At 45.0% G+C, this 22,233-nt stretch overlaps 1 protein-coding gene across 2 annotated transcripts in view; it reads left to right on the top strand.

Moving 5' to 3' along the window:
* Nucleotides 1-22,233, top strand: part of PSPC1 (paraspeckle component 1) — a 1,021,476-nt gene that overhangs the window by 247,103 nt on the left and 752,140 nt on the right. For both annotated transcript variants that reach the window (XM_044073198.1, XM_044073199.1), the window contains exon 4: nt 7,750-7,946. In XM_044073198.1, coding sequence (XP_043929133.1) covers nt 7,750-7,946 — 197 coding nt within the window. The remainder of the gene's footprint in view (nt 1-7,749; nt 7,947-22,233) is intronic.

Consider the following 22,233-nt stretch of genomic DNA (forward strand, 5'->3'; position numbering starts at 1 on the left):
GCCGACGCCATGTTCTTCATTCTTTTTTGCCGCGCGGTGCCCGAAGCTGAAGCAGTTCGCAAGTGCCAGTCGGCCAGCTCCTGAATTACAAAAAAATTGGAAACCGAAGTCTTCATTAAAGCTAAGTACCCCGTTGGGGAAACTTTCTTGCCTCAGACCGATGTCAGAAAAAGTTAATAATTGTATTTCTTGTGGGAAGCAAATACCGCATAAGGATTTCCATTCCCTCTGCATACCTTGTTTAGGCCCAGACCACGACATCTCGGGCTGTCGCTTTTGCGCTACTTTCAATAAACGCACTATTAAGCATCGGGCGGAGTTCGCCCAACACTATTTTGGTAAAGCCTTTGATTATAAAATGTCGTCGGAAACTCCGACTACCGTTTTGTCCAAAAAACGCAAGGACAAGGACCGACACGCGAGGTCCGCGGTCCCCACCGACACCACGCCAAAACAGGCTACACGTGGTCCAGTTCTCAGCGAGACGCCTTTGCAGTCCCTGACTACCGACGACACTCCTTTGGCGGTGTCCTCTGTACCCGAGGCCACAGGTACCTCGGCCCTTTCCCAGACTACAACCACCGAAGCCATTGCTAATGTTGAGCCTCCTAATGTGGACAGGTCCACTTCCACCCATGGTGTATTTAGACCCTCATCTTCCTTTTCTATTAAGGCCTTTACTAAATCCAAAGCAGCCAGGCATCACAAGAGGCCTGTTGCACAGGGCCCATCTCCAGGCCCCATGCCTAAAATACAGATGCTTAAAATGGCTGAGGATTTAATTACTCTTATCAGGGGTTCTCAACCCCCTCCAGACAAGAGACCCAGAGTGGAGGAAGATTCTCCCTCTTCTGATCAGGGCTCCATTTTATCAGAATATTCTGATGTAGAGGAACACTCTTACTCCCCTTTTGAGGATTCGGATGCAGAGCAGTCCATTCTTTCTGTATCTCCTCCTGAGGTTTTTTCCTTTGGGGAAACCTTGCACACTTTAAGGGAACACTTCCATTGGGAAGGCCAAGACTTTTCCGATTCCAAGAAAAGACTTAGGGAATTTCATTTGTTACCTCAACACAGACCTCTGGCGATACCTCCTGTTTTGGACATACTTGATGATGTTTATTCGGAGGCTTGCCTTAACCGATTCCTGCCTCCTGCACCAGTCAAACCTGATAGGTACTACAGAGTTCCTAACTCTCACCAATTTCTCTACAAAAGCCATAATGCTGACCCTGAAACCATTTCTCAAGGCCCCAAGGGATTGAAGGCCTCTACTGCCAAGAATCCACTTCCTGCCGAAAGAGAGTCAAGATCCTTAGAAAGGTGGGGTAAAAAGGTATATACCTCGGCCACCCTAGCCATGAGGGCCTTAAATTGTCAGTTTCATATGCTTAAATATCAACAGTTCCTGTTATCACAATTAAGGAATAAAATGTCTCAACCTGAACAACCAGATCTGAAGGAGTTGCAGGATATGATGCATAGTGCAGAGCAAGTGGGTAAACACACCTTACAATGTGGTTATGATGCCCTAGAGGCCTCAAGTAGAGCGGCTGCTACAGGATCAGTCATTCGCAGACATGCCTGGCTTAGGGAACAAAACTTGCCTGATCATGTGAAAGCTAAACTTCTAGATGCTCCTTTACAAAAGGATGTGCTGTTTGGTACTAATGCTGAGGAGATATTACGGAAAATGGAAGAAAAAGCCAAATCTATGCAAACTGTCAAAGCTTTTTTACAGGTCCAACCACCACGTTTTAGCAGAAATTGGCCTTCAAAAAACTGGTCCTTTCCAGCCACTGACAAGCCCCAAAGAGGTAGATACAGACACACCAAGGGGCAGAGGGCAATCACAAGGATCATATAGAGGCCGGCAATGGCAAACTCCAGCACCAAGAGGTGGCGAAGACAGTGCACAACAATACAGGAAACAAACCCAATGACTTCCTCATTTCCATGCCAAGCAGGTCCTAGCTGGCAGCACCTTTGGGAGGAAAGCTAGCATTATTTGCAACAAATTGGCATATTGTCACAACAGACAAATGGATCCTGGACATTATAAACAGAGGCTACAAATTTCAATTCCACACTCTTCCAAAAATGAGAGGCATGCCAAATCTGCCACACAATCAAAGGGCAGAGGCACAACTACAAATTTCAAAGCTCATAAGCATGAGAGCTATTCAAGAGGTACCTACTCACGAACAAGGTCAAGGTTTTTATTCAAGACTTTTTCTGGTACCAAGAAAAGGAACCGACTGGAGACCCATTTTGGACTTATCCATCCTAAACACATTTTTACTCGTACCAAAATTCAAGATGCTCAAATTACAGCAGCTTCTTCCCATGCTGGGCAAGGAGTTTTGGCTGGTAGCATTGGACCTCAAGGAGTCATACCTGCATGTCCCAGTCAGACAAAGCTGCAGAAGATACCTCAGATTTCTTGCAGGTTCAATCCACTATCAATTCTCTGCATTGCCCTTTGGCTTATCTACTGCGCCCAGAGTATTCACAAAGTGCCTGGCATCAGTGATTGCCTACTGCAGACTTCAAGGGATGCAAATTCACCCTTATTTGGACGACTGCCTGATCCAAGCGGACATCAAGCACCTACTTCTGGAACATCTGGCTTATGTAACACGGTTACTGCATTCTCTGGGATACACAATCAGCAAAGAGAAATCCAGGTTAACACCATCTCAGAAAATAACTTTCCTGGGTGCCAACTTGGACACAAACACCCAGATGGCCTATCTTACGCCAGAAAAACAGGGGCAACTAACTCAGTACTTCAAAATACTAGCAAAATGTACCAGGTTTACTGCAAGGAAAATCCTGCAGGCTGTGGGCTTCATGGCATCTTGCATTCTTTTAATCCCATGTGCAAAGTTGCATATGAGGAAACTTCAATGGTACCTAAAAAACCTATGGTCTCAACACAGTCACAGTATGGAAACAATAATACCAATAATTCCATGTTTGCAAAAGGAATTTCTATGGCGGGCCCAAGCATGTCAAGCAAATACAGGCCTCCCATTCTGCAAGCCTCAGGCAAATCAAGTCATCACAACAGACGCCTCAGATTACACCTGGGGGGCGCACATGACGGACAGGTGCATTCAGGGCAAATGGTCCCAAAAGGAAAAGCACTTTCACATCAATCAAAAAGAAATGCTAGCAGTAATAAATGCAATTACAGCTTTCAAGGACTTCCTGCATCCAGGACAATTACTGATAAGAACAGACAACACCACAGTAATGTGGTACATAAACAAACAAGGAGGAACACATTCATACCCCTTGTGCAGACTAGCCATGACTCTTTGGAACTTGGCTCTGGAAGGGCAAATCGAACTTCAAGCACAGTACTTGCCAGGATTGGAAAACACGCTGGCAGACAATCTAAGCAGAAATATGACAGATCCACACGAATGGAAGTTGCATCCTCAGGTGTTTACAGAGATAATCCAAGCGTGGGGGAGGCCAGACATAGATCTTTTTGCCTCCCACAGGAATCATCAATTGGAAAAGTTTTGTTCGAGGACCTTTCATCCAAAGGCCTGGAGAGTGGACACCCTTTCATTCAGTTGGACAGCATGGACAGTTTACGCATTCCCACCTCTGCCTCTTCTGCCCAAGGTGCTTTTGAAAGCAAGAGCAGACAGACCAAAGATGATACTGATGCTCCAGATTGGCCAAGGCAACACTGGTACCCGCTCCTGAGGAGCCTAACACATACTCCTCCCTGGTCCCTGCCTCTAATGCCTCTTCTGCTGACTCAGCACAGCTACAAAACTCTTCACTGTCAGTTGAAAACACTCAGTCTCGCTGCATGGAAAATTCCTTAACACCACAACAGACCCTACTCTCCAAGGAGGTGCAGGATGTCATTTTGGAGGCCAGAAGGCCATCTACTAGAAAAGCTTACTCCGCAAAATGGAAGCGGTTTTGCTCTTGGAATGAGAAAAAAGGCCAGGACCCTAGAAAACTGAACTTGCCTCAGGTATTACAGTATCTAGCTGAGCTGCTGAACAGTGGACTTTCATTTTCTTCCATAAAAATCCATGCCTCAGCCATTTCTGCAGAATTCAACACGGATCCTCCTTTATTTTCTCACCCACTCTTCCGACAGTTCCTCAGAGGGGCTAAGAATATAAGACCACCAAGGAAACAACCAATACCAGCCTGGGATCTTAATTACATACTAGAAAAATTAACATTGCCTCCTTTTGAACCAGCTGCCTCAACAGATTTGCAATATTTGTCCTGGAAAACAGCCTTCCTTCTGGCTATCACTTCAGCTCGTAGGGTTTCGGAACTACAGGCCCTCATGGCGGTGCAGCCCTTTCTTATCTTCCATCAGGACAGGGTTTCCCTTTGTACCAACCCGTCATTTATACCTAAAGTGGTATCCAGGGTAGCTTTAAATCAAGCCATACACCTACCTACCTTTTACCCCAATCCTCAAAACAAAGGGGAAAGGCTGCTACACTCTTTAGACATCCATAGGCAGCTACGTTATTATTTGGACAGAACAAAGTCCTTCAGGAAATCAGAACAACTCTTTGTGTCCTATGCTGTAGGCGCTCAAGGGAAGCCAGTTACCAAGCAGACTATTTCAAAGTGGATAGGCCACTGCATACGGTTTTGTTATTCTTATCATGGGAAATCTGTTCCTACAGGCATCAGATCACACTCCACCAGGGCCACAGCTACCTCTACAGCCTTCCTCAGAGGAGTTCCTACCAAAGATATTTTGGAAGCTGCCACTTGGAGTTCTGTGCATACTTTCTCCAAGCACTATCACCTGCCTTTATACTCCAAGTCTAGAGCAGGTTTTGCCACTGCAGTTTTGCAGGGCATCCTGGCTCCTCCTAGCTCCACCTAGTGCCTACCACCCCTTTTTTAGCTTTGGTATTCTACCCATCTGTTATGACTGCAGCTCTATGCACGATGAACATAGTACAGTTTTGTACCTACCATAAATGTAGATGTTCGAGTGCTAATACAGCTGCAGTCCAGGTTTCCCTCCCTCCTTCCCCTCTGGAACAGGCCTAATGGCTAACACTTCCTCATACAACCCGATTGGGGTATTCTTTTATGGTGTATTTGCTTGCAACTAATGTTTTTTGATTATACTGTATTGCATTATTACATAAATTTATGTATTGCCTTCCTTCTGGGGGCACCTGACATCTGGGGCAAGAAAAACTGAAGAAAATGGCGTCGGCTGGTTCTTTTATACCCCTGTCGCACTGACGTCAGGGAAGAAGCGACGACAACCGACGACAACCGACGCCGGACCTAGACTTTGGAATTCGGCCGACCGAGAACCTGCCTGACGGCAGGAAAACCCATCTGTTATGACTGCAGCTGTATTAGCACTCGAACATCTACATTTATGGTAGGTACAAAACTGTACTTTCCATGCCATGTAATTGCTTCTTATTTTGGGGCACCTGACATCTGGTGCAAGAAAAAACTGATGTAATGGCATCTGCTGCATGTTTTATACCCTGACGATCTGACGTTATGGAAGAAGCGACAGCATCCGACGCAGAAATCCCAAGACTCTGATATTCAGTTCGACTGAGGGCTACCTGCAGGCAGATAACCCAAATGTGTGATGACTGCAACAGTGAATACACTTGAACATCTACATTTATGGTAGGCATACACAGCTGTACTTTCTCCATACCCTAGATGTTCTGACAACTGAGGTTTTACCGCCATAAAACCAAGTCTATTAGGAAATCTGGCCAACTGTCTCCTTCCACCCACGAGTTCTGGGGAAAGCGGTGGCCAAACCGACCATCTCAGCCTGGATCTCCAAGGCAATTACCTTTTGCTACCGGTACCGCGGTAAAACATTGCAGGGATCTATTAAAACCCACTCCACAAGAGCTATGGCCTCTTCAGGAGCCTTTTTTAAGGGACTAGACACTAACACACACCTTGAAGCTGCTACCTGGTCCTCAGTACACACTTTCACCAAACACTACAACTTGGACCAAATCTCTAAGGCCGGAGCAGGATTTGCCAGGGCTATCCTCCATGCATTCCTGGAGAGCTCTGTCACACCACCACCCCATTCTTAATGAGCTCTGGCACTCACCCATATGTGGAATATTGCAACATAGGAATAGAAGGACATAAAAAAAGTTGTTTAAAGTCTTATCATAACCATAGATGTCCTTCTCTTCCATGTTGCTGTACTTTTTCCCACCCTCCTTCCTCTCCTGTCAGGTTGCACTTGCTTCTCCGGGTGACACTGGACAAGCTATGCCCTTTTAAGACAGGCCCTGACTGGGGCTTCTCTTCTGAAGGCTGGTGCATTTAGACGTCACTTTTATGGGCTGGTGCGCCCAGATGTCACTTTTGTTCCTGTCAGCCACGTCAGACTACTGACGCACCAGGAGGGACTAAAAAACTTAGGAATATTGCCCAGATGCACATGGAAGAAGAGTAAACCTGTGTGTGGAATACTGCAACATGGAGGAGGACATCTATGGTTATGGTAAGATTTTACACAACTTTTCTTTCATCAAGGCTCAGTATTGGAACTGCTCCTTTGCCCCGCCTGTTTCTATGATCCCCAGATGGAATTGGGACTTTTGGTTACCTAAGCTTGCAGATGAGTGCAGACTGGGAATTTGTTATTAAATCAATCTGATAATTCTTTACAGCAGGAACTAACCCACATATACAAATGGTGTAGAAAAAGAGCTAAAATTAAATGTGAAAGTCACATTTAGTAAATGTATTTTGAGGGACAGCTCGTATCCAGCTCAAAAATAACTTGGATTACAAGAGCCCTGATTACACTAACAAGTCGCACCACCTCCCTTTGTGATGTACCTTCACAAGTTAAGCAGCTGAAGAGGTCCCAGAAGTTCGTAACCAAGAAGATTGTTGGACTAAGGCGCCCTAGAGCTTCCAGGAAAAGGCAAGGCTTTGAAGTGATTTTTCTTTGCTTGGTTTGTTGCAGGCTTTTGTTATGTCTTGTTTCATGATGTTAGGGAAACCCATTTTTTCTCTCCTTTACCTTTGCAAGTCAGATATGTCCAGAAATACCAGAACTAAGGACCAGTCTGTAGATGAAACATGCTGGCCAGAGAAATTACTAACACCTATGTGATCTGTGAAACTGGCTTTCTCTACAGGTTACTGATGTCCTAACATCCCTGAAATTAAACCGTGGTGATTGATTGGATATCCTTAAATTTACTTTAGGACTGACCTGCATTGCTTTTCTTGAAGGGAGGTACAGCATGTCCTTGGGTATTGGCATGGTGTAAATAGCATTGTGTCTTGACTGCCCTATGCTTTCTATGATTCTTTAAAAGTCTTGGAAGAAAATGCCATTTAATTGTACTGTGTAGACAGTGTAGAAATTCTCAGATTACCATATGGTCAGGTGCAAAAAGCTCTTGGTTTCTAAGTTTATGCTGTTCTTTTATTGAAAGATTAATTTTCGTTTTTTTATGTTCAGCAAAATTTCCACATGTTACTCTACATGTCTCAGAGCAGAGAGATGACTGTGTCATAGGACTTGACAATTAACTTTTTCATTCTGTTTGCATTATTTGTATGCTAATTTATTTTTAATTACTGATTTAATTTTGTTTGTATTTGTATAATTTATTTTGTAGTGCTTTCCTCCTTGGTACTTAGCTGAAAATGTGTTTTGAATAGTCAGATTTTTCCAGTCTAGAGTTGCACGTATCTTAATATTTGCCTGTGTTCTAGGGAAAGAGAACAACCCCCACGTTTTGCTCAACCCGGAACATTTGAGTTTGAATATGCTTCCCGATGGAAGGCCCTTGATGTCATGGAAAAGCAGCAAAGAGAACAAGTTGATAAAAATGTTAGAGAGGCTAAGGAGAGGCTAGAGGGAGAAATGGACACTGCTCGTCAAGAACATCAGCTAATGCTCATGAGACAAGGTAATGATTGTCTGAAGTTTTATGCCTCATCACTTTTAAAGTTATTGAGAGGAAATATGGAGGACACACCCTGCAAATTTCATGTCTTTTTGTTGCCACAGCTTGAATTTAGGTTTTGTAGGTTCATAGGTTGGTACTAGGCTGTCGGCCCTAGGGCCTATAGAAGCCTAGCCATAACAATTCCCTGGCTATTTCTTCCCACACTATTTACTTCCCTGGACCCCTGTCTAGCAGGGCGACTGACGTGATCCCTGGGGTGAATTTCCTTTCTCCCATCCAATCATCAAGGTTCCTTTTTAAGAGGGCCAAAGAGGTGCCCTGCTTGACATGTATGGGCAAGTCTATTCCAGAGTCTGGGGAGTCTCTGGATCAGGAACCTATCCCTCCAGCATGTTTTGTTTATTGTGATGACAAGGTGTGGCTCTGAGTGATTGGGATTTCTTTAAGTGTAGCATGTCCAACAGCTCTGGGTTTGACATGGCCTTGTATGTTAAGCACAGATCGCCACAGAGTAGACGAAATGCGACAGAGTGTAGCTGGAGTTTTTTAAGGCGGTCAGCATAGGGCATCTGCTTTAGGCCTACTGCTGCAGTCATTACTTTTGGGTAATCTGCTGGCAGGTTGCCCTCAGTCGGACTTAATTCCAAAGTCTTGGGTCCTGCGTTGGTTGCTGTCTCCTCTTCCATGACGTCAGGTTGTCAGGGGTATAAAACATGCAGCCAACGCCATTTTCTTTACTCTTTCTTGCCGCTCGGTGCCCGAAGTATAAGCATTTTGCAAGTGCCGGTCGGCCGTCTACTGAAATATTCGAGTTTGAGTTTCAGAACCGAAGTCTTCAATAAAGCTAAGTACCCCGTTGGGGAAACTTTTTTCTTGCTTTTTACCGATGTCAGGCAAAGTTAATAATTGTATTACTTGTGGGAAGCAAATACCTCATAAGGATTTCCATTTATACTGTATTCCTTGCCTAGGCCCTGATCACAACGTGCCTGGCTGTCGGTTTTGTGCTAGATTTAACCAATGCACTATTAAGCGTCTGTATATTTTTGCATCAAAGTATTTTGGAAACAGATTTAACTACCCAGAAAGGTCATCGGATAGCAATCCGACTACCGGAGTACATAAAAAACGCAAAGAAAAGGACAGAGAAAGGCAGTCGAGATCCAAAACCGAAGGTGAAGCTTCTCCTAAGCCAGTCGCCGGTTCGCTGGTACTCAGTGATGCGCTTTCTCAGCCCCTGATGCCAACTACCTTCGAGTCGCAGGCCACTACCGACACCCATGTGGAGTCCGGCATGCTGCAAGATATTCAAGGTATTGGACCGATGGATGTATCTCCCTCTGATGGGCCAGGAGCCGCTGAGAAGGCACCGGCTTCTGAGGGTGTATTCCAGACCTCAACATTTGTATATCAAACCGACGACAGCTGCAAAACCAAAGACAAAAGCAACTTCTAAAACTAAAAAAACGACGTGTGAGCCACATACACAGGCCTCTATGCCTAAAAAACAAATTATCAAAATGGCTGAAGACCTTATTACCTTGATCAGGTGTACCCATCCCCCTCCTGATAAGAGGCCTAGGCAAGCCACTGATTATGAATCTTCAGATCAGGTTTCTAGTTCTTCTGATTCCTCTTCTGATCAGGAATTATCTATACCTCCCTATGAGGATTCTGATGCTGAGGAGTCTATTCCATCTGCATCTCCTCCTGAGGATTATTCATTTGGAGAAACCTTGCATACTTTGAGGGAGCATTTTCACTGGGAGAGTCAAGACTTCTCAGAATCAAAAAAGAGACTCGAGGATTTCCTTCTCCCTCAGCACAGGCCTTTAGCCATTCCCCCTGTTTTATACATTGTGGATGATGTGTTTTTGGAGTCAAGCTTGACCCCTGACTCCTTACCTCCGGCTCTCAGTAAGCCTGATAGATATTACAGGGTCCCTGACTCACATAAATTTTTATTTAGAAACCCTGCTGCTGATCCTGAAACTATTTCACAGGGTCCAAAGGGAGTTAAGGCCTCAACAGCAAAAAAATCCTACCCCCTCTGACAGAGATTCAAGGGCACTGGACAGATGGGGAAAAAAGGTTTATACGTCTGCCACCTTGGCAGTCAGGGCCTTAAACTGTCAATTTCATATGCTTAAGTACCAACAACATGTTATGGGATTGCTGAAACAGAAAATGATGTTGATTTCCGAATGTGCAGAAAATAAAGAATTGCAGGAATTTTTGCATGCAGCTGAACAAGTTGGAAAGCATACTTTGCAATGTGGTTTTGATTCCTTAGAGGCCTCCTGCAGGGCCGCAGTTACTGGATCTGTGATTAGGAGGCATGCCTGGTTAAAGGAACAAAATTTGCCTGATCATGTTAAAGCTAAATTGCTAAATGCACCTTTACAGCATGATTCTCTGTTTGGTATTAAGGCAGAAGAGGTTTTAAATAAAATGGAAGACAAAGCTAAATCTATGCAAACTGTTAAAGACATCTTACAAGTGTAGCCACCAAGATTCAGTAGACACTGGCATACAAAAAATTGGTCCTTTCCTGTGTCAGACAGAGCTCAAAGGGGCAAATCCAGACACCCAAGGGTTCCAGATACCCGGTGCAAGATTCATACAGGTCAAATCAAATCTGGAGGAGATAAAGCGCAAACCTACAGAAAGCAATCCCAATGACTTCCCTCTGCCTACACCAAGCACTTATCTTTTGGCAGCACCCATAGGGGGAAAATTAGCACTTTTTGCTCAAAATTGGCAGTTAATAAGCCAGGACAAGTGGGTACTAAATATCGTATCACGGGGATACAGATTCCATTTCCACACTCTGCCAGTGGCAAATGGTTGGCCAGATCTGCCAAAAAATCAATGGGCAGAGGCACAGAAACAGGTTACGTCACTCATGGATATGGGGGGCATTCAGAAAGTACCAGAACAGGAAAAAGGACAAGGTTTTTACTCAAGACTGTTCTTGGTACCCAGAAAAGACAAGGCCTGGATGCCAATACTGGATTTATTGATTTTGAACACATACTTGGACATTCCAAAATTCAAAATGCTGACTTTGCAGCAGCTTCTGCCTATGCTGGGCAAGAATGCTTGGCTGGTGACTTTAGACCTAAAAGAGGCATACCTGCATGTCCCAATAAGACAGTCGTGCAGAATATACCTCAGATTCAAGGCTGGCTTAATGCATTACCAATTCTCTGCACTGCCCTTTGTAAGACCCTGGGTTCAGTAGATAAGCCAAAGTGCCTGGCACCAGTGATTACATTTTGCAGACAAAGAAGTATACAAATTTATCTTTACTTGCACGACTGTCTCATTCAAGCAGAGAACAAGGACACTCTTTTTCAACACCAGTCATTTGTGAAAAGACTTCTAACGTGCCTAGGGTACACAATAAACGAAAAGAAATCACAACTGGTACCCTCTCAAAAGAAAACATTCCTGGGTGCAAGCTACAATACAACTGCCCATATGGCTTACCTCACGCCAGACAAGCAAAGGCAACTGACTACTTACTTCAAACTGATGGCAACAAAAACCCAGTCTTCTGCAAGACAAATTCTGCAGGCTCTGGGCTTCATGGCATCCTGCATCCTACTGATTCCATATGCAAGACTGCATATGAGGAAAGTTCAATGGTACCTAAAAAGTTTATGGAGTCACCATTCTCACAGTCTGGAAACAATGATTCCTCTCATTCCCTGCCTGCAACAGGAGTTTCTGTGGTGGGCAAAGGCCTGCCACCAAAACATGGGACGGCCCTTCATTCTACCCCCTGCCAGCCAAACCATTACAACAGACGCATCAGATTATGCCTGGGGGGCCCACATGGCGGGAAGATGCATTCAGGGCATATGGTCACCAAAACAAATGCATCTGCATATCAACCAGAAAGAGATGCTAGCTGTTCAAAATGCCCTAACAGCCTTCAAGGACTTACTTCATCCAGGACAACTATTGATAAAGATGGACAACACCACAGTGTTGTGTTATATAAACAAGCAAGGGGGCACGCAGTCTCATCCCCTTTGCAGATTAGCCATGGCACTGTGGGACACAGCTTTGACCTACCAAATACATCTTCAAGCTCAATTCCTGCCAGGAAAGCAAAACACTCTGACAGACGATTTATGTAGAAACCTTATGGATCGTCATGAGTGGAAACTAAATCCACAAATCTTCAGCATGATAACAGAGAAGTGGGAGAGCCCAGACATAGATCTATTTGCCTCTCCTCAAAATTATCAAGTGAAAAGATTCTGCACAAGGACGTATCACAGACAATCATGGAAAGTGGTCGCCCTATCCTTCAGTTGGACAAACCTATCAGTTTACACCTTTCCTCCTCTGCCTCTTCTCCTCCAAGGTCCTCCAAAAAGTCAGACAAGAGAAACCAGAGATGATACTAAATTCCCCGGACTGGCCCCGTCAGTACTGGTACCCAATCCTAAGGAACTTGTCTCATTACCCAGCTTGGACCTTGCCTCAGAGACCACAACTACTGTTCCAGCAAAACAATCAGATCCTGCACAATCAACTACAGACTCTGAATCCGGCAGCATGGCTGATCATGTAGTCATACAAACAACACCTCTCAGTAAAACTGTGATGGATATTATTTTGGAAGCCAGAAGGCCTAGTACTAGAAAATCATATGCTGACAAATGGAAGAGATTCTGAGCTTGGAATCAAGCACAAGGAACTGATACAGCAGAACCAAATATTCCTCAGATATTGCAATACTTAACTGAGATGCTTGACAAAGGCCTATCTTTCTCTTCACTTAAAATCCATGCTTCTGCCATTTCGGCTCATTACAATACAGAGCCACCAATCTTTTCTCATCCTTTACTAAAGCAGTATCTTAGAGGAGCCAACATTTTAAGGCCTACTAGAAGATCACCATTGCCTGCATGTGTCCTCAATTATGTGTTGGAAAAACTCACCCTGCCTCCATTTGAACCAGCTGCTACCGCTGATATAAAGTTCTTATTATGGAAAACAGCTCTACTACTAGCAATTACTTCAGCAAGAAGAGTTTCGGAGCTACAGGCCCTCATGGCTGTAGAGCCTTTTATCATATTTTACCCAGACAGGGTATCTCTGAGGACCAATCCTACTTTCATGCCTAAGGTGGTTTCCAGTGTGGCTCTTAACCAAACAATTCATCTGCCAACCTTTTATCCAAATCCGCAGAACAAGGGGGAGAGAATTCTGCATTCCTTGGACGTACACAGACAGCTAAGATTCTACTGAAGCAGGACTAAAGCTCTAAGAAAAATTGAGCAATTACTAGTGTCATATGCTGCAGGATCAGAAGGCAAGGCTATTTCAAAGCAGACAATTTCAAAGTGAATAAGCCACTGCATCCATTTCTGCTACTTACTCCATGGTAAACCTGTGCCCAAGGGCATTAGGTCTCATTCCACCAGAGCTGCAGCTACTTCAGCAGCCTTTCTAAGGGGAGTACCAACCAAAGACATTCTAGAGGCTGCTACTTGGAGATGTCCTTCAAGGATGCATCTGCAGTCATAACAAATGGGTTGTCCTGTCATCAGGCAGCCCTTCGGTCGGCCGGATTCCAAAGTCTGGGTCTGGCCTCAGCTGGTGTCGCACTTCACCTGACGTCATCTCTCCTGGTCTTCGGGTATAAAGGCATCAGCCGACGCCATTTTCCTCAGTCTTTCTTGCCGCGTGGCACCCGAAGCAGAAGCTGTTCGCAAGTGCCGGTCGGTCAGATCCAGAGATTACTACTACCGAATACTACTTCGAAGACTTCTAAAAGCTAAGTACCCCGTTGGGGACTCTTTCTTGCCTCAGCCGATGTCAGAAAAAGTAAATAATTGTTTAACTTGTGGGAAACAAATACCTCATAAGGATTTCCACTCGTACTGCCTACCTTGTTTAGGCCCAGACCACAACGTAGCAGCTTGTTTAGCCTGTGCTTCCTTCAACCGACGAACGCTTAGGCGTCGGTCGGAGTTTGCTGAACAGTTTTTCGGCTCAGATTTTGCGTACATTATGCCGTCGGATCCTCCGACTACTCAAATTGTTAAAAAACGCAAAGAAAAAGACCGACACTCGCGGTCCGCGGTTTCGGCCGAAACTACGGTTAAGCAAACCGCGAGTGTCTCGGTTTCGGCCGAAACCGAGCAAACGGGTCAATCTTCAGCCGAATCCATGACTACTACCGAGGCTCCTGCTACCCTAGTTGAATCGGCCTCTGAAGTTTTGCCTACTAATGTGGTTCCTATTGAATTATCAGACACCATCCCTTTGGATGTCTCTACCCCAGCACGTGGTGCTGCTAGGCCTCCTGCAGCCATGTCTATTAAGGCCTTTGCCAGGGCTAAAGCAGCCAAAACTACTAAATCAGTGCCTGTTAAGCCCCCCTCACACAGGCCCAGTTCCAGTTCACAAATGCTTACTTTGGCAGAGGATCTCATCTCTTTAATTAGGGGATCCCAATCTCACCCAGACAGGGCCTCTCAGCCTCCAGAAAAGAGACCTAGAGCAGAGCCCCCAGAGCCAGTGTCCTCTGATGATTCTTCGGATGACTCAGACATTACAGGCCATCCAGAGGCTCCTTTTTCTACTTATGAAGATTCCGATGCTGAAGAATCTATTCCATCTGCCTCTCCTCCAGAGGAATTTTCCTTTGGGGAAACTTTACATGCCATGAGAGAACAATTCCAATGGCATGGACAAGATTTCTCAGATTCAAGAAAAAGGCTTAGGACCTTTCTACACTTACCACAACATAGGCCCTTAGCTATACCTCCAGTTCTGCCTGTTGTGGATGATGCATTTAATGATGCTTGCACTGCTCCTGATACTTTACCTCCTGCCCCTGCCAAACCAGATAGGTTTTACAGGGTACCAGACACTCATCACCACCTATACAAAGCCCCACTTGCAGATCCTGAGACTATCTCCCAGGGGCCTAAGGCAGTAGCTTCGACCTCAGCAAAAAACCCTCTCCCTTCTGAAAGGGAATCCAGGTCCTTAGAGAGATGGGGGAAAAAAGTTTACACCTCTGCTACTCTCTCAGCTAGAGCTTTGAACTGTCAGTTTCATATGATCCAATACCAAGAGTTTATGCTTGATCAGTTAACTAAGAAATTGTCCTCTGATGACTCCTTAGATAAGAAATATGTTTTAGAAATGGTGAATAACATTCAGCAGGTTAGTAACCATTCTTTAAAATGTGGCTATGATGCACTGGAGGCTTCATTTAGATCAGCCATGACTGGCACTGTTATAAGAAGGCATGCATGGTTGAAAGAACAGGTCTTGCCGGATCATGTTAAAGCAAAGCTGTTAGATGCTCCTATGGATAAGGCCAGTCTATTTGGTACTCCTGCTCAGCAAGTAATGAAGAAAATGGAAGAGAAGGCAAAATCTGTACAAACAGTTAAGGATTTCTTACAGGTTCAGCCCCCAAGGTTTAGCAGGAACTGGCCTTCCAAAAGTTGGTCCTTTCCAGACTCCTCAAAATCTCAAAGAGGCAGGAATAGACGTGCCAGAGGCAGAAATCAATCCAGAGGAGGTGCCTACAGAGGACGCCAGTGGCAAGGCAATAACCAGCGAGGCACAGACACAACCACTGCCACTGCACCAGGACAATCACAGTGACTTGGCTCTGACACCGCCTACCAGGGAACAAATAACAGCACCTTTAGGCGGGAAGTTAGCTGTATTTTAAAAAAATTGGCACTATATCACAAAAGACAAGTGGATTTTGCAGACCATAGACCAAGGCTACAGGTTTCACTTCCACACCTTACCAGTGAAAAAAGGAATGCCAAACCTACCTCCAAATCAAAAAACAGAAGCTCTAAAAGAGATAGCTCAATTAACAAAGATGAGAGCTGTGGAAAGAGTACCACTAACAGAACAGGGCAAAGGATTCTACTCCAGACTCTTCCTAGTATCAAGAAAAGAGAAAAGTTGGAGACCTATTCTCGACCTGTCCGTCTTAAACACATTCATCATTGTCCCAAAATTCAAAATGCTGACCCTTCAGCAACTTCTTCCCATACTGGGCAAGGAGTTTTGGCTGGTAACTCTAGATCTCAAGGAGGCATACCTGCACGTCCCCATACGACCAAATTGCAGAAGATACCTCAGATTTCTTGCAGGATCAGAGCATTATCAATTCTCAGCATTGCCCTTTGGCTTATCTACTGCGCCCAGAGTATTCACAAAATGCCTGGCATCAGTAATCGCTCATTGCAGGCTACAGGGAATCCAAATTTATCCATACCTGGACGACTGCCTGATACAAGCGGACAACAAAAGCAAACTGACAAAAGACAAAGAGTCATTTGCTTACTACAAGCCCTGGGATACACAGTCAACGACTGATACCATCCCAAACAAGAACATTCTTGGGTGCGGAATTGGACACAGTAAAACAGATGGCATTCCTAACTACAGAAAAACAAGAACAACTTCCTCTTTACTTCTTGGCATTAACAAAACAGAACAAACTAACAGCAAGAAAAGTACTGCAGGCCTTGGGCTTCATGGCATCATGCATAATCCTGATCAACCATACCAGACTGCATATGAGAAAGCTACAGTGGTACCTAAAGAATTTATGGTCTCAACACAGGCACAGCTTAGAAACCGAAATTCCAATAATCCCATGCCTGAAGCAAGAGTTCCTATGGTGGGCTCAAGCATGCCAGTCAAACACAGGCTTGCCTTTCCACAAATTTCAAGCAAGCCAAACCATCACAACGGACGCCTCAGATCTAGGCTGGGGGGCACACATGCTGGACAAATGCATACAAGGAATATGGACTCCAGAACAGCTGCACCTGCACATAAATCAAAAAGAAATGCTGGCAGTAAAACTAGCAATCCAGAATTTCAGACCATTCCTCAAAGAAGGCCATTTAATGATAAGGACAGACAACACCACAGTCATGTGGTACATCAACAAACAGGGAGGCACTCATTCATACCCCCTATGCAGAATGACTCTGGACCTTTGGAATATGGCTCTGAGCTACAACATCCAGTTACAGGCAATATTTGTACCGGGAAAAGAAAACATCCTAGCAGACATGTTAAGCAGAACTACCTCGGATGCTCACGAATGGATGCTACACCGGACATCTTCAAGGCCATCACAAAGAAATGGGGAATGCCACAAATAGACCTATTCGCATCCCCACTCAATCACCAGCTCAGGAAATTCTGCACAAGGACATACCACCCACTAGCATGGAAGGTGGACTCTCTATCCTTCAGTTGGAAAGGCCTGACAGCATATGCATTTCCACCTCTCCCTTTGATGCACAAGGTACTACTGAAAATCAAAGAGGAACGTCCAAGGATAATTCTGATAGCTCCAAATTGGCCAAGACAACACTGGTATCCATTGCTGAGGAGCATGTCTCGGGGGAGGACGTGGACACTACCCCTGTTGCCTCTGATGTTAACTCAGAACAACTACAACATCATGCATCCAAACCTAAAAACTCTGCAACTGACTGCCTGGAACATCACATAACAGCAACTAAACCAGACTTATCCCAAAGGGTGAAAGACATTATCCTTGAAGCCCGCAGACCTTCAACAAGAAGGAACTATGCAGGAAAATGGAAAAGGTTTGTCATTTGGAGTACTGAAAGAGGAAAAGATGTGTCAAAGATAGACATTGCTAACATCCTGGAGTACTTGGCAGAGCTTCTACATACAGGCCTGTCCTATTCCTCCATCAAGATACATGCATCAGCTATTTCTGCAGAATACAGCTTCGATCCCCCTGTCTTCTCACATCCTCTACTCAGGCAGTTCCTCAGAGGAATCAAGAATGTAAAACCTCCTAGGAAACCACCATTACCAGCATGGGACTTGAACTTTGTGCTAGAAAAATTGACACTCCTCCATTTGAACCAGCAGCAACAGCAGATCTTCAACACCTATCATGGAAAACTGCTTTCCTACTGGCAATTACTTCAGCAAGAAGGGTTTCGGAACTACAGGCCTTAATGGCAGTACAACCCTTCCTAATCTTCCATCAAGATAGAGTGTCCATGAGAACTAATCCTACATTTATGCCTAAGGTGGTATCCAGAGTGTCTCTAAACCAGGCAATCCACCTACCTACCTTCTTTCCCAATCCACAGAACACGGGGGAAAGACTGCTGCATACCTTGGATGTACATAGACAGTTACGCTACTACCTGGACAGAACCAAAGGTAACAGAAAACTGACCAGCTTTTAGTAGCCTATGCAACAGGAAGGGAAGGAAAAGCAATTTCCAAACAGACAATCTCTAAATGGATAGGAAATTGCATAAGATTCTGTTACTCCTACCATGGAAAGCAAATTCCACAGAACATAAGACCTCACTCTACAAGGGCTACAGCCACTACCACAGCTTTCTTACGAGGAGTGGCTACCAAGGACATTATTGAGGCGGCTACTTGGACCTCCGTGCATACATTTGCCAAGCATTACAACTTACCTCTATATTCTAGATCCTGAGCAGGGTTTGCCACTGCTGTTTTGCAAGGGATCCTAACTACACCATAATTCTTCTTCCTCCTCCCCTAGTTTGGCTATGGTATTCTACCCATTTGTTATGACTGCAGATGCATCCTTGAAGGACATAGTACAGTTTTGTACCTACCATAAATGTAGATGTCCGAACTGGATAGCATCTGCAGTCAGGATTACCCACCCTCCTTCCCCTCTGTGGTACTCCTAGGGTATTTACCCTCCTAATAGCTAGCTAGGGGGGATCTCTTATGGTGCATTTGTTTGTATATATGTACATACATGCTTATTTTTTGTGTTTGCCTACTATTTTTTTTTTTTTGGAAACATTGGCATTTATCCAAAATTTAGTTTTCCAAGAGGGCAACTGGCATCTGGGGCAAGAAACACTGAGGAAAATGGCGTCGGCTGATGCCTTTATACCCGAAGACCAGGAGAGATGACGTTGGGTGAAGTGCGACACCAGCCGAGGCCAGACCCAGACTTTGGAATCCGGCCGACCGAAGGGCTGCCTGACGACAGGACAACCCATTTGTTATGACTGAAGATGCTATCCTGTTCGGACATCTACATTTATGGTAGGTACAAAACTGTACTTTCTGTTCACACCTTTACAAAACATTATAATTTGCCTCTCTACTCTAAATCCAGAGCAGGTTTTGCCACTGCAGTTCTGCAAGGCCTTATAGCTGCTCCTAATGCTGTTTAGCTCCATTCCCCCAAACATAGCATGTGAAATTGTTCAATCTCGCTGTATGTTCTTAAACATGGGTTCGGAGCCAATCCTCGGCTCCGAGTCAGCCGCATCACCAGCTCCGCATCTTCGAGAAAGCTTGAGGCACAGTAATATCCCATGATCCTCAGGTGCTAACCCTCAGATCTAGTTTGCCACTAGCAGCAGATCGCATATGAGAGGCTCGGGCTAGTATATTTTTTCTATATTTTTTCATCTAGTCCCCTTGGGCAGGATGCATATGAGGATTCTTCAGTGGATGCTATTCTTTCAGTGGTCTTTCCGACAGCTTCCACTATCTCACGAGATATTGATCACAAACTCTTGCAAAAAGGATCTCTTGTGGTGGATACACAGTCAAGATCTAACACTAGGACGACCGTTTGTGTTACCCAGTCCGGTAGCAACTCTAACCACGGACGCTTCCCTGATAGGGTGTGGGGGGGGGGATTTTTTCAGGGACAAACAGTCCAAGGTCAGTGGTCCAACTTGGAGTACAACCTGCACATCAATGTCCTAGAGCTGAGGGCAGTGTTTCTATTATTGCAACACTTTCACAAGTCCTTACCTCAGGGAACAGTGACAGTTCAGACAGACAACATGTCAGTAGTCTGGTACATAAACAAGTAAGGGGGAACCAGGTCTTACCCGTTATGCAGAGAGGCCCTCAGAGTTTGGCAATGGGCGAAGTCCACCGGACGCTTTCTGATAGCAACGCACATCCCGGGGACATCCAACGTAATCGCGGACAGGCTGAGCAGAGCCATCCTGTTCCCTTACGAGTGGTCCCTCAAATCTCAAGTGGCGGAAGAGATTTTCCGCAAATGGGGCCAGCCTCGCTGCGACCTGTTTGCATCCCCATTGAATGCCAAATGCAGAAGCTATTTTGCCCTGTTACCTCCTCCGGGGGGTGTCCCCAGGGACGCACTAGTACATGATTGGCCCCCGGGTCTCCTTTATGCCTTTCCTCCTGTTCCACTAATTCCCAGGTTCTTGCAGAAAGCCAGACGCCTGGAGAGGACCATAATACTGATAGCCCCATTCTGGCCTCGACAAATCTGGTTTGCCTTCCTTCAATCTCATCAAGTGGAGGAACCATGGATTCTGGACCTGGAGCCAGACCTGTTGACACATTCGTCGGGGGTTCCTCACACCTTCAAGTCCCTCAAACTGACAGCTTGGCTGCTCCGCTTCCCATCTTAGCCAGGTCAGAGTTACTATCCCCTGCAGTACAACACATTATTGTATCTTCTCACAAACCATCTACAAGGAAATTGTACAACAGCAAATGGAACCGTTTTGCGTACTGGGCCTCCAAATAAGGTATAGATCCATTCGGGGCTCCAGTACACAAGATACTAGATTTCCTTACCACACTTTTTCAAGAAGGTGCATCAACATCCACAATAAGGGTACAACTGGCGGCTATATCCAATTTTCATGTTGGTCGGGGAGATAGTTCTCTTATGTCCCACAGGCTTTGTAAAGCTTTTATGAAAGGTACCTTTCACCTCCGTCCCCCCTTTCGTAATCCAGTAGCCCCTTGGAATCTTAATCGCATGCTGTCACAACTCATGTTGCCCCTATTCGAGCCAGCCGCCACAACCCCGTTAAAATTTCTTTCGTGGAAAACGCTCTTTCTGGTTGCCATCACTTCCGCCAGGAGAGTTTCAGAGTTGCAGGCTCTATCTATCCGACCCCCGTACATAATTTTTCACCCGGATAGAGTAACCTTGCGCACCAATCCGTCCTTCCTTCCGAAGGTTTGTTCGATTCAAAACATCAATCAATCTGTTGAACTACCTACCTTCTTCAAAAACACTCCAATAAGTTAGAATACACGCTGCACAAATTGGACGTCCACAGGCAGCTGAGATTTTACTTACACAGGACAAAAGAATACAGAAAGTCAGACCAGCTATTTGTCTCATATGCTGACCAAAGGAAAGGACAGGCGGTAACGAAGGTTACTTTATCCAAATGGCTCTCAGACTGCATAAATTTTGTATATGCTGAATTGAAACAACAACTCCCTTTCAAACCCAGAGCTCATTCTACAAGGGCGATCGCTACCTCTTTAGCCCATACCGCTCGTTTGCCTTTAGATACCATTTGTGCAGAGGCAACTTGGGCAAAACCACATACTTTTATCGCCCACTATAAACTAGACAAAAACTCCAGGGACAGGGCGATGTTTGGTTTCACTGTACTCAGGAATGTTCTCCCTTGAGCCACCCAGGAAAAAGGAGCTAGGGACGCTACCCGTGTGTAAGAACAAACGGCGAGATTGAACAATTTCACATTAAGACGTTATGTTCTTACCAGAACGTTCCATGTGAATTGTTCATCTCGCCTTTGTTCTTACATTCCCCCCCCTCCATCCCCCGTCCTGCGGTCTGGGAGAACGGGTTCAACTGAATTCTTGTTTAGTCTTCTCTAGACATTGTTAGCATTCAGCTTATTACTTTGCATCAGGAATGGCATCTTTTCTCCTCTATTTGATGGCAGGGTACCAGACAGTGTGTAGTGTTTATTCTAAGTGTTTAGGACACAGTTTCTAGAGGGATTCTTCTGGTATAGCAAACTAGATCTGAGGGTTAGCACCTGAGGATCATGGGATATTACTGTGCCTCGAGCTTTCTCGAAGATGCGGAGCTGGTGATGCGGCCGACTCTGAGCCGAGGATCGACTCCGAACCCATGTGTGAGAACAAAGGCGAGATGAACAATTCACTTGGAACGTTATGGTAAGAACATAACTTCTTATTTGGGATTCTACCCAAATGTAATGACTGCAACAGTGAAACACGAAGAACATAGTACAGTTGTGTACACTTACCATAAATGTAGATGTTCGAGTATATTCACTGTTGTAGTCCAGGTTCCCCTCCCGCCATCCCCTTATCATTCTGGAGTTTATCTTTCCTTCTCTATCTTCTACAACCTATATGGGGTATTTGCTTGTAGATGAAGGTAAAGTTTATACTGATGCATGTATATGTATATATATATATATATATATATATA

The sequence above is a fragment of the Protopterus annectens genome, chromosome 5.part1, assembly GCF_019279795.1.
Source record: "Protopterus annectens isolate FY-2018-M chromosome 5.part1, PAN1.0, whole genome shotgun sequence".
Classification (NCBI taxonomy): Eukaryota; Metazoa; Chordata; order Ceratodontiformes; family Protopteridae; genus Protopterus; species Protopterus annectens.